The sequence below is a fragment of the Mchenga conophoros genome, linkage group LG16 (genome assembly GCF_057382185.1).
Source record: "Mchenga conophoros isolate Kocher_MC1m ecotype Shallow Benthic linkage group LG16, M_conophoros_male_GT1.1, whole genome shotgun sequence".
Taxonomy (NCBI): Eukaryota; Metazoa; Chordata; class Actinopteri; order Cichliformes; family Cichlidae; genus Mchenga; species Mchenga conophoros.
The window spans coordinates 8,694,713-8,708,686 of NC_140541.1; the positions used below are offsets into that span (position 1 = coordinate 8,694,713).

The 13,974-nt window shown below is 42.4% G+C and overlaps 1 protein-coding gene across 1 annotated transcript in view; it reads left to right on the forward strand.

Annotated features, from left to right (window-relative positions):
• mphosph8 (M-phase phosphoprotein 8) overlaps nucleotides 1-5,556 on the forward strand; it is a 28,577-nt gene extending 23,021 nt beyond the window's left edge. The window contains exon 14 of the mRNA XM_085248674.1: nucleotides 1,676-5,556. Within this exon, the coding sequence (XP_085104800.1) occupies nucleotides 1,676-1,717 (42 nt within the window). The 3' untranslated portion in view covers nucleotides 1,718-5,556. The remainder of the gene's footprint in view (nucleotides 1-1,675) is intronic.
• Nucleotides 5,557-13,974: the final 8,418 nt, after the last annotated feature.

The window sequence follows — 13,974 nt, forward strand, 5'->3', positions numbered from 1 at the left end:
CACACACACACACACACACACACACACACACACACACACACACACAGTGAGACACAAACATATGAAACATCTTAATCAGGCATACAAAGGTCACTGCTTCTAACCAGCCCATTGGGAAATCTGACTAAATGTTTTTGAAACTGAGGAATGCGATTTTATTTTTCATGATTTAAAAGAAGAATAAATAATACCACAAATGGTCATTATTAATGATTTACGTGTAGAACTAGGCATGTCCATTATCTTAAAGGCAACCCAAAGAAATATACAAAGTTGTTTTTTTGTTTTTTTACAGAAACCTTTCAATGCAATCTTTGGTTTTTGGCTGCAACATCAATCTAAGTTTAGCCAGCTACCACAAATAACAAAGCTTCTATGTTTGTGTCAGAGTTGATCTTGTCAAGCATCCAGAATCCTGTAACGTTTGCTCTCACGCTCCGATTTTACCGTTTTTAAAAAGACACTGCATGCAGCTGAGTGGGTTTGTCTTTTTCAGTCATGACAGAAGACACTTCATCCTCAAAGATGATACCTGGGCCTGTCTGTGTGCTACTCTCACTGGCATTCAATCCAAACCCAGTTTGTCCCCAGAACATGTATACATTTTTAAAGTGGGTCATCGATATATAGTTTCATTATAAGTAAGTTAATAAATGAACTGGATGCTCTGGGTTTCATTTGTAGTTGTTACTCTCAGTTCATTTCATTGTTTTCTTCAGTCTGTCCTCAGCTATTGTTGACTTCCATATTGATGATCTATCATATCTGCTACAGAATTTCTTAACGTTGGAAAATCTTTTAGTCTAATATAACACACCTAACCACAGGCCCAACCTATTTTTACTCCTGGTTTATGTATAGACCCCCCACACAGCCCTCTGTCCTAGTGTCTAACCGCCAATGCGTCATTTTTGACACAGTTTTACAGGCACGGCTTTCTTCTCCGAAGCAAACTACACAGACAGCTATCTTTAATGTGCAGCCAGGTTTTCAGATCTCTTCTCTGTTTTTTTTCCTGTATCAGCACCTACATTTTCAATATCGATGACTTGGTTAATTAGTGCAATAGTATCTGCTCATGAGCTCTTGATAATGTGGCTCCCTTATTAACCCCAACTGCCAGTCCTTCCCTTTGAAATGACAATGATATTCCTCCCCATAGCAGAGAGTGTAGAAATGCTGACATAGCCTCGACTACCTTCATAGGAAGGAGTTTCTCTCCACGCTCAACAAAGTTATAAAAGATGTAAGAGCTTCATTAATGAAAACAGGCACAATCTAAGGCTGCATGCCATTGTTAGGGACTGTTTCCTTACTGTTTTATCTTCCTGTGCCCTCACTGTCAGTGGAGAAACGCGTCACTGTAACCTTGCAGTTGCTTTTGATGTGTTTTAGTAGTTTTGGGGCGAAAAAGTAATATCAGACTTTGGAAACGCACACAGTATTTTTCAATAGGATATCCTCACTGCTGGTTTTCATGTTAATAACTCAAATCATCAGCTTTACTTTTTGTATTTGTTCGAGTCAAAAAAAGTAAAACATTTTGCAGCAGAAAACAGGAAATAGTTTGAATTGTTAGTCATCCAATCATAAAGCTGAATTTCTTTTGATAAGTAGAGAGGATCCAAAAGTCGAAGCATCTCAGCAGCGTTTCCGTCTGATCTTCTCTCCTCAGGTCAAGCTCCTCATCTGCGCGTACAGAGTGCAGCTGCAGTGACGCGCTCTCTGATGATGTTAATGTCATACCAAGCTTGGACAACACATCATTCCACATGCAGATTCTGAGCAGCAGCTGAGATACTTTACCAAGCACGTTACCCTCTGAGAAGGAAAAAAAAAGTTGTTGTTGTGAGGTGAAATTTAAAGCTGGCTTCCCGAGATGGAAGTGCACATTCTTGACAACTGAAGTTCAGCGATGAGATCTGACTCCAGACCAGGCCCGAGCACGGTGAGGGCCAACATATGCAGCATAAATGTGAGGATCTTACAGAGACTTGCGTAACCTTTGAGCAGTCCGTCCTTTGTGGGAGGTGCCATCACTACGCAGTTATCGGCGATCGGAAACTGTTACCGGAGGAGCTTTGAAGACGGACGTCAACCTGTGTCGTGCCTTTCTCCAAGTTCCACCTTCTGTCGGGGTGGATCTGTTAGACATGTGTGTTGATTGTGTCTATTCTGGTGAATTTGAAGAATATGAAGAGGGGATTTTCAATCACTGTTTATTTAGGGGGGGTTTCATGTTTTTAGCATTTTACTTGGACCAATGGAAATCTTTTTCATGCATGTTGTTTTTGGTAACACATTTCTTTATGGATTTTTCTTCATGTTCTAACTCTACCCTTAAATAATATTAACATTTCTGTTCAGTTCTCTTCCCTTAATAATTAACATCTCTTTATTTGTGCTAAGTCTGTGTTGTTTGTTGGTATTTCACTTTAGTAGAGCGGTGTGAGGTTAAACACGGATTCTGGGGAACAGACACAATACATGCATCCATAAATTTTCCATCCACTGGCCCATTGTCTTGTTTACCACTTGTCATTACACTAGTGTGAGGTTGTTTCAAAGTGTGACTTAGAGAGTTTTTAGTGAATGAAGAAGAGTTTTGCCTTCCATGCACAGAGTTGCTGTTTATATTTCCTGCTCTGTACAGACTATATATAATTATATACATATATGCAGTTATAAGGTGTCATGTGATGACCGCTGATGTTTTTGTTCCTTTTTGAGTTAATTTATTTCGTTTGTACAGGAAAACACTCTGGGCTTAAATGTCTCAAACTGCCCGGCTAGTACATTGAAGAACCCCATATTTACCATCTCTATCACTGCTGTGCTGAGCCTACTTACTGCTCCCTTTCAGTCTCCTCAAGCAACCTTCTTTGTTTTTAATCATCTGATATTAAAGGAGCCCAAACTGGAGGATACCAAATCCAAGTATCTGTTATTGACATTCTTCTGCATAAACACACCTAGCTGCGTGATGTTGCCTACAAACCCAGCTCAGGCTAGCAATATGTCTTTAAATTGCAGCAGTGCTGTTTGATTGGATGTCTCCATGCTGCCTTAATGTTCACTTTTTACATTAGTTTGTAGATCTTTGTGGTTCAAGCTGAGTGACTGAAAGTAAAGAAAATATCCAGATTTACATTTTTTTTTTTTTTTTATTGTGTTTTAATTCAACACATTGCATATACTGTAATGGTGACTCCACTTACTGCTATTATCTCTCATTCCTATAGGTAACTACCAGTTTTGTGGACTAAGTTAACAATGGTACAAAAAGCATTAGTGATGATGTTGTAGCTACGAGAGAACAAAAGAGATTTGCTGTATTTGCACTGTAACAGGCTTTGTAAGAAAAGAGGGTTGGCATGGTAACGTCTTAGTAGTGAAACTTACCTTTAAGTTGCATGTTAACATTCATGGTGGCGCGGTGTTGGTGGTGCGGTTAGTGAAGGTTGTGGGTTTGACAGCCGCCTGGGGCGTTCCTGTCTCTCGGATTTTCTCCAGTTGCTCCGGCCTCTTCCCAGAGATATGCATGTTAGGTTAAATGGTGATTCTAAATTTGCTGTAGGTGTGAATGTGAGATGCCTGGTTCTCTCTTTGCCGTGTGAGATACCGGCAACCGCTCGCCTTATGACAGCAGCGATAGGCTCCAGTTCTCCCGGCAATCCTGAACTGGGTAAACAGTTCAGAAAACAGATGTTCACAATCAGCTGCTCATCCCACTGGCTACAGTTTGATCTGCGGTTTTAAAGAAACTTAGGTCTGCTCTGTGTTTCTGTCACTTTATGACCATATACTTGTCAGGTGTAGTGTTTTTTAAATCGCGCTGCATACTTCTGGCTCCTGTGGTGTCACAGCTTTCAGACTCCCTATATTTTTTTAATAGGCATCCAGATGCTTCAAAAATCAAGCGCAGCCTTACAGCAAGCTGACACTCTGTAATAAGATTTCAAATTTGACTACTTTCGCTTTGCTCAGCACATGCATGCAGTGCATTTCACCTTACGGCATTAAAAGGGAGCAAATCTGAAACCCTGTCTTAAGACACCTGTAGCCTGTTCTTATCTCAGTACAGCGTGAGGAATCGGTACATGGAGTAGGTGTTTTGGTGTCGGATACCAGAGACGAGCACGATACGAAGGAAGACGTGAAACTGGAATATCTGAAAAGCCAAAGACAGATCTAGCTCAGATATCACCGCTGAGGTTTTCTGTTTTACAATTTCAGCTAAACGGTTTGAAATGCATTCTGTTTTGTGTTACTTGATATATTTTTTTCCAGCTTCCCACATTGTGATTGGTTTCCACTTATTGCAAATTGGAGTAAAAAAACAAACAGCCTCCATAAACTCGCTTCTGACGTGTAAAGCATCTCCGTGAAGTCCACCATCACTTAAGTTACATAAGGACAAAATACATGTATTGCTATTACTGTGACTGTGACCACTATGATTGTTTGTGAGTCAGTCAGTGTTAGAGCAGAAGTGTTCACTTTAATGTATTACACATTTGTGGTCAGTTTCAGGAGTGCTAAATTACTTTCACATAACAGATGAAAGGAAGGATTCAGACCATTAAAGATGTTTTAAACTACAGCAGTAATGATTAAACCGCAGAGTTGTTTTTTTTTTAGTTGTTTCAGAGCAATGGGAAGCTTGTTTTTAATGATGAGAACTGTCTCCTGATTCTGTATAACAGTTTCTCACCGCCTTGTCGGCACCTTCCTTTACCCGTACAGTCGCTTCACTTTGACTTTGACTTTTTTATTTGGCTCTGAATGTTTGCGCAGATAGATGCACTGTTTGTGTGAAAGAGTTCACTGTTGTTTGTAGAGGTGCTGCTTACCTGAGGCCGTCTCTCTGCCCTAAATAAAATGTGTGCATATATTTGCACACACTGCTGGGTTTCATTCATTATATGGAAAGTTGTTTTTTTTTATTATTATTATTATTATTCAGTCTGAAAAATAAGGTTGTTGTACATGATAAGTCATCTGCTTAATACATGTTTTTGCCTAGTTTTTGTACAATATTTAGTATAAAAGCTCCTCTATAAAAGATAAGCAATGTTCTCCTGCCTTTCATACTTCTCTTACTTTTCCATGGACTTGCATTATTTGCACTTTTTTTTTTTTTTTTTTTTGATTCGTCATCTCAATTATGATTTTTATTCATAAGTATTGAGCAGTTGAAGGTATATGGATGATAGAGGTTTGCCATTGGGAGGTATAAACGCATGCAGCTAATATCAGTGCTGTAAAACTAAAACCTAGCATGATTAAACATTTCTACAAATTGATCTAATTCACACTTGATGACAGTTTGTTTGTTTTAGCTCAAATGTGTGTCATTTTTGGTCAGAGACACCTGGAATCTCCACCAAATTCCTTTTTTTTTTTTAAAATCCAAGATGGCAGTACATTGAAACAGCACCACTCAGAGGACGGATAGAAAAAAATCCCTGAGAGTTTTAAAAGAAGATGCATGAAGCTAAACCTGTCTTGGAAAGGCAGTCTTTAAACAAAAATATTAAAAACAAAAAAAACAAACATCTGTGTGAAGGAAATTTATTTAGCAAGTAAAAGTTACATTTTCATATTCTACTATGCTACATTCAGACAGAAATACTGTACTTTGTATTTTCCACAATTATCTGATAATTTAGTTAGTGGTTACTTTACAGATGTAAAAAATAAATAAAATTACATGCTGAAGAGAGCATAGATGATTTTTAAGGCCGATACCAATACCGATATTTGGTGACTTAAAAATCAAATATTCCAACATACTAGCCAATGTTACTATGATGCCGATTTTTCAGGCAAATTAAACCTAAACCGATTTCCCTAACATTTTTTTTTTTTTTATGTTTCGTTAATTATTTACTAATTTATGATCTGACTGGCTTTGCTCGAATCAGCTAGTTATTGCTTGTGGCATTCCAAACACCTCGCCAATAGGAAAGTTGCAGAGTGCCCTCTGGTGGCCAAACTATGCAACATCAACACATATTTGTTTTAAACAAATAAATAAACAAATAATATGGCTGAAGGGTGTTTTTGCTGTCTCGCTAGACCTTCTACTTTGTCCTGCTACGTATTAATATGATATGCATCATTATGGTTGAGCTGTTGCTCATTTAAATAATGTAGAGTCCTCAACATTTTAATAAATCGAGTAAGATAATTCCAACTAAACAAAATCTAAGAGTATTGTAGTGTAGCAAAGAACAGCTCCCACTTTTAAAGAGACTGAATATTGTAAGATCATTTTATTGGTCATTACGTGTAAATCATTTTAAAGCTTCGCAAGGAAAAATGACAGGTGAAAAGTGTATATTGAACTGCTAATCTGTTTGTCAATACATTTCTGGAATCCCTCTTTGGCACACAGACAGAAGTAGAAGAGAAACTCATCCTTTACCTAAATAATGTGTAAGTAATGCTTACACCAGAATAACTTTCATTGGAAAGCATTACAAGTTTCTCTCCTACTGTTTTGAATGTTACTGAGAATGGGTAAAATCACAACTTCATCATTTATTACTTGTGACATTTCTATATGCATCTCCATAGTAGAAACTATATTTTTCATCCACCTGCTTCCGCTTATCCTTTCCAGGGTTGCAGGAGCCTATCCCAGCTCGCCAGTCTGTCGCAGGGCTAACACATACAGGCAGACAACCATTCGCTCTCACATTCACACCTATGGGCAATTTAGATTAACCAGTTAACCTATTCCCATTAACTGCATGTCTTTGGACTGTGGGAGGAAGCCAGAGTACCTGGGAGGAACCCATGCAAACTCCACGCAGAAAGACCCAGGCCTGATGGTGGAATTGAACTCAGGACTTTCTTGCTGTGCAGCAACAGTGCTAACCACAGTAGCTCAGATGTATTTAAGTTTATATGGTTAAATGCTTTAATGTTCTGGTGGGGATGATAAGATTGGAAAGTTGCTAAACAAAAACAGGCAGCTAATGAAACATCTCACAGAGTAAATGATGGCATGTATAAACAGCATACTAGTCGAGCTGAGTGTTTCAGAGGTCATGATGGCGAGGGCCTCACTGCTCAGTCAGAGAATTCTTGGAAAACTAGGCAAGCTTTCGGGCAGCACTTTAAAAACAGACTTAATTCAGTTGTAGAAATCACAGCAGGGGCTCAGCAACGCTTGTGAAAAGGATCCTCAGCGACCACAGTTCATCCCAAACCCACAGTTCAATTTGGGGGACAAAAATAACATTTAAACAATGTTACGTTCCCCCCGAAGGGGTCTAGGCATGTGAGTGAGGGGACCAGTAACAAATGAGTCCGGAATCAGAATGAAAAGGAAAACAGACAGAGTTGTTCTGTATTAATAGAACTTTATTACGAAATGGTACAGGTGGATTACAAACGACATTAACATTAACTTAAAGGGCCGGCAACGCCGTCTTACCAACAACGCCAAAGAAACAAAGAAAACACTCGCAGCCACAAAAGGCAGGAAGACTACCAAACAAACACAATAAAAAAGGAGCCACTTCCCACACTTCCTACCCTACTCCCCACCACGGGGAGACACTCTCAGGGCCCACAAGCCCGTCTGCTCACTGGTCAGAAAGAGGCTGTCTGTCCAAAATCTAGCACAGAAACGCGTAGAGCCACCGAGGAAAAAGCCACCCTGCTCACAGCTCATCCCCAGTTTAAATAGCCTCAGAGGATGATTGCTGACTGGAGTCAGGTGGCAAACGAGGCTAATCAGCAGCAGCTGTGTCCTGGGGAGAGAGGAGAGTGAGAGAGACAGAGAGGGGTAGGAGTGGCAAGAGGGGTGGAGGCGGGGAGAGTGGGCAAACACCCCACCCACACACTCCCACAGCCTCACAGAACGTAACATTCCCCCCCCCCCCCTTACATTGAAGCCCTACCAAAACAACAACAACAACAACAACAACACCCTATTGCGAGCTGCGTGAGAGTGCATCAGCCACTATATTGTCAGTACCTTTCTTGTGTATGATCATCAGATTGTAATCCTGGGCCAGGAGTGCCCAGCGCATCAGTCGCTGGTTGTGATTGTACATCCGGTTCAGAAAAACAAGGGGGTTGTGGTCTGTGAACACGGTCACCGGGGAAGCGCTGGAGCCCACATACACTTCAAAGTGCTGCAGAGCTAGAAGCAGAGCTAAGGCTTCCTTCTCTATGGTAGAGTAGTTCAGTTGATGGGGTTTGAACTTTGCAGAGAAATAACAGACCGGATGGCACACACCTTCCTCATCATCCTGCAGCAGGACTGCCCCGACTCCGGTGGCACTGGCATCGACCTCTAGCTTAAAGGGGCGAGAGAAGTTTGGAGCTGCCAATACAGGGGTGCTGCACAGAAGAGATTTTGCCGACTCAAAGGCATGCTGGCATTCAACTGACCATTCAAAAGGCACCTTTGGGCTACACAGTTTGGTTAGCGGGGTCACAACCACAGAAAAGTTCTTACAGAAACACCGGTAATATCCGGTCATCCCTAGGAACCGCCTTAGTTCCCGTCTGGTGGCTGGACTCGGGTAGTCCAGGATTGCAGCAGCCTTCGCCTCCACTGGGCGGACCTGCCCAAACCCCACCTGCTTACCTAGGTAAGTGACGGTTGCCTTACCAAACTCACACTTAGCGAGATTGAGGGTCAACGAGGCCTCGGCTAGCCGCTGAAACACTGTCCTCAGAAGGGACATATGATCTGCCCATGTGTCTGTGTATAGCACCATGTCATCTAGATACACATTGCACTGGGGCACATCTCCCAACACCAACTGCATCAGTCGTTGAAAAGTAGCTGGGGCATTTTTCATGCCAAAGGCCATTACTGTGTATTGCATGAAGTGGTCAGGGGTGACAAATGCAGAAATCTCTGAAGGTCTGGGAGTGAGAGGCACCTGCCAGTAGCCTTTAAGGAGATCGAGTTTGGTGATGAATTTGGCAGGGCCGATGCTGTCAATGCAGTCTTCCATACGAGGAAGCGGAAAAGAGTCAGAGACCGTTACAGCGTTTACCTTCCGATAATCTGTGCAGAAACGGGGTGTGCCATCAGACTTAGGTGTTAGTAGACATGGGGAGCTCCAGGGGCTACAACTAGGTTGTGCCAAGCCGTTTTCTACTAAGTACTCAACTTCTTCTTTCATGACCTCACGTTTGGTGAAGGGGCAATGATATGCATGCTGCTTGATTGGGACTGCGTCTCCAACGTCAATGTCATGCTCACAAACGTGGGTACGCGAGGGTACGTCACTAAAAAGAGACAGGTAGGAGTGCAGCAAGTCAAGTACCTCTTTACACTGGGACGGAGGAAGGTGAGATAGGTTGGCCTCGGCCTTAGCTAAAAAAACAGAATTTGACAACCGCCCACATTGCTGTCCCTCAGAAAGGGTACCCAGATCATCATCACCCTTAACTTCAACACTTAGCAGGGCAACAGGGACTGAACCGGGGACAGCCGTCCCAGCAGTGTCTGATGATTCTGTCATGCTGGTGTCTCTGGTATGGTATGGTTTCAACATGTTGACATGGCATAGGCGAGTCTTCCTTCTGCGTTCTGGGGTGTTGAGAATATAGTTGGTGTCAGACACTTTTTTCACTATCACATAGGGGCCTGAGAAACGAGCCATGAGGGCAGAACTGGGCACGGGCAACAACACAAGAACTTTGTCCCCAGGCTGGAACTGTCTTTCCACTGCTTTTTGATCACATCGTTTTTTCATGTTTGCCTGGGATACACAGAGAGCCTCTTTTGCTAACAAAGTAGCCCGTTGCCACCTGTCCTTGCATGTTTTTACAAACTCCACCACAGTAGTTTTAGGCACACAACCACTGAGAAAACTCTCCTTCAGCACCTTTAGCGGACCCCGCACGTCATGTCCAAACACCAGGGTAGCTGGGCTGAACCCCAAAGACTCCTGCTTCGCATCACGTATAGCGAACAATACAAAAGGGACCCCTTCATCCCAGCTTTTTCCGGTGTCGTGGCAATACTTACTCAACATCGCCTTGAGAGTTTGATGCCACCGCTCCAGTGCACCTTGTGACTCTGGGTGATAAGCACTAGACACAGAATGAGAAACTCCAAAGGACCGTAGAGTCCGATTAAAATCCCTGGACATGAAATTGGTACCCTGATCTGTCTGCACGGTTTTCGGGAGGCCAAAGGTGGTAAAGAATTTGACTAGTGCTTTGGTAATGCTTGCTGTCGTGATTTTCCGCAGAGGAATCGCCTCTGGGTATCGAGTGGACACACACATTATGGTTAACAAGAACTGATTCCCTGCCCGCGTCTTTGGTAAGGGGCCAACACAGTCTACCAGGATATGCTCAAAAGGTTCACCGACAGCAGGGATAGGACGTAGGGGGGCGGGGGGCACCGCCTGGTTCGGTTTACCCACAAGCTGGCAAGTGTGACAGGTGTTACAAAACTGCACTACATCTGCTTTCATTGCCGGCCAAAAGAAATGCTGCAGTATACGGTCATATGTTTTAGTGACACCCAAATGCCCTGACCATGCGTGATCATGTGCTAACTGCAGCACATGCCACCGCAGACTGGTCGGAACCACCAACTGCCGCACTACGCTCCAGTCTTCTCCAGGCCTTGGGGTCCACTTGCGCATCAATAAACCTTCCCAAACGAAAAATGTCTGCCTCTTGCTCCCCTCACCTCCCTTATCCTGAGCTGCTGCGGTAAAACACTGAACTAATGAAGGGTCTTCTTTCTGAGCCTTCACAAGTGCTTCCCGGGTGAGCAGAAAAGGAGCTCCAGACACAGGAGCTGGCTCAACCACACTGTGAGCTAACTCTAAGGCTCCATTATCTCCCTCATCGGTGCAGGGCATCACATCCTTCTCTAGAATAGAGCCGATCACTGATTCTGACAAATCAACCCCCCCACCTTGTTGCTGGGCACGTGAACGAGTCAGAACGCTCACCGGGAACACATCCGGGTGCTGCAGGCTGAGGGCATCTAACACAGGCTCTATAACAGGATTGTTGGTCACCTCAGGGGTAGGGTAAACTTTCCCACCCGCGATATCATTTCCCATTATAAAATCCACCCCATTAATCGGGAGAGAAGGCCGCACACCCACTGAGAAGAAACCACTCACCAGCTCACTCTGTACCCAGATACGATGGAGGGGAGCAGGCACAAAATTCATCCCAACACCTCTTACAATGATGCTAGAGTCACAGTCAGACTTCTCATTAAATTCTTTTTTTTTTTTTCCCCCCCGATATTTTTATTAAAGTTTTTGCATCGACTTTTACAAAAGACAAATTGAACAATATGCCGTTTTCTTTTTAAAGAACATAAAGCAATATAAGACATACACTCCCACCTCATAATTATAGCAGTACCAGTGGGTGTACAAACAGAAAAAGGAAAAAATCCAATCTAATAATACTAGTAACAAACCCTAGGGTACAAGACAACAGTTCCTGAGTGTACAAGGGAGATGTGGAGAGTATCCAAAACCCCCACCTCCACACAGACACATAAAAACCAAAACACACAAAAAAAAAAACCAAAAAAAAAAAAACCACACACATGATAAATGGTCAGCTTAGTTATAGGGATAAATCAATTCTGTTAGAGAAAAGATGGTATTAAATAAATACCATCATAGAACGCAGGCACAATAGAATCCATATACTTAAACTTAGGCCTCTTACTTGAACATAAGATAAGAAAAAATAAAATATGATAGAGTCTGAGCTGGCTAATTGGGAGCATTGCGAGACCGCAAAGTCTGAACATGATCAAAAAAGGGTTGCCAGGTCTTAAAAAAAATTTGGCCGTAGACCCGCGCAGGGTGAATTTAATCTTTTCAAGTTTGCTAAAATGCAGAACGTCTCTGATCCAGATTTCCCAGGATGGGGCAGAAGGGGACTTCCAACATAGCAATATTCTGCGTCTTGCCAATAAGGTGAGAAATGCGACCAGATCCGCTTGAGGCGTCGGCAAGGCAACTGAATCAGGAAGAACCCCAAACAAAGCAGTTAAGGGCACAGGTTGGAGGGTTAGCTGGATGATCTTAGATAAAATCAAGAAAATATTAATCCAGTATTGTTTGAGGGATGAACATGACCAAAACATATGCATTAAAGAGGCAGGTGTTTGATGACAACGGTCGCAGTCAGGGCTAAGATTGGGGTATATTTGAGCTAGTCTGGCCTTAGTCCAATGTACACGGTGCAGAATCTTACATTGAATCAGCCCATGTTTGGCACAGAATGAGGAGCCATGGACCCGGTAAAGAATTTTATCCCAAGAGTCATCCTGAATCACACACCCCAGATCCTGCTCCCATGCCAATTTAATAGCCGAGATTGAAGAGTTGCCAAAGGAACATATTCTCCCATACAAACAGGAGACATGATAAGAAGGTCTAGATGGGAACTGAGAGGATTTCTGCTTAACAAAACTCTGGATTTGTAAATAGCGAAAAAAGTGACTTTTTGGAAGGCCAAATTTCAATGAGAGCTGTTCAAAGGAGGCAAATGTATTCTGAATGTACAGATCAGAAAAAGACCTGATACCCAAAGAGGCCCACAAATAAAAAGCACCATCAGCTAACGAAGGCTGAAAAGAGGGATTTTTCAAGATGGGTGATTGAAGGGGAAAAAAGGTCAACTTAAAATAACGACGAAATTGATACCATATTTTCAAGGTAACTTTGACAATAGAGTTATTATAAGAGCCTGTACTCGAAGGCTGCTTTTGGGCATAAATCAGGGCTGGTAAAGAGGCTGAGACACAGGAAGAAGTCTCCAAACTGAGCCAGGCCGGGGCATTATTCGTGTCTTCCCCCTGTAGCCAATACCTGAGAATACGAATATTACATGCCCAATAATAGAACATAAAGTTTGGTAAAGCCATCCCCCCCATCTTTTTCGGTCTTTGAAGATATGTCTTGCGTATTCTGGGTGTTTTTTTCACTCTTTGGGTGCTCACAGAACGTAACAAACAAAAATCCAGAAATACCACAGGCTGGACCCAAGATCACTATAGGCAAGGAGTTTTATTGCTGCACATATAACTTGTACACCCATGATCATTACTATCATATGAACATGCTTTAAAGTAAAACATCAAACATCTGTTTCAAACAGTGTCTTGCATCTTTAAGCAAGACCATGCCAAACCACCAGCAGCATGAATCACAGCAGCATGATGGATTTTACTTCTCTGGGAAGCTATTTGAGCGAATCCATATAAGAAGGAAGGACCAACAACACTGCACGCGTATGAAAGAGATCTCAAGCCAAGAGCCCCGGAAAAGACATGGAGCCTTTCTTTTAATTTGTCCTTTTTAAATAAAGTAGATGTTTTAAGGAGGGAGTTTGCTAACAGTTGTTGTTAATTAATGCAGTTTTTACAAAATGTGTTCATAAGTAGTGGAGCAGTAGGGACATAAAATCCTACAGCTAAAATGCAGCATGTATTCACACTGCACAACAAAGTTTAACTTCCAAACTGATGGTTTCCAGTCGCCACTGTATCCTAACAATGTTATCAGCGTCATTTCCTCTGTGTTAGTGGTAATAAACTGCTGCTTGGTCAGTGTAACTCAGGGCAAAAAACAACAACAAAAAAACGCACAATTGTTTATTAAAACCGCGTGAATTACAGAGAGGCTGATTACATAAACACTGTGAGTTCATAATAGCCAGTGTGGCACATCATCTTCGATCTTTATCCAGGATCGTATTTAAAAAGAGATTTCAGTGTGATTTGCGCCTGTGAGAAACTGAAATCTCCGACATTTTGTGCAGCGGCGCACAGCCAGAGGATCTGGCAACCAGACACTCAGCCTCATCAGACTGACTTAGAAATAAATCCGTGTATCTTCCATCCATTGCTACCCCTCATCTCGTGAGTTCAGAGATAGCCTGCGCGTAAGGAGGGTAAGGAGGTGGCGGTCCTTTTGTAATTGTTCTCTTTGATCTCTT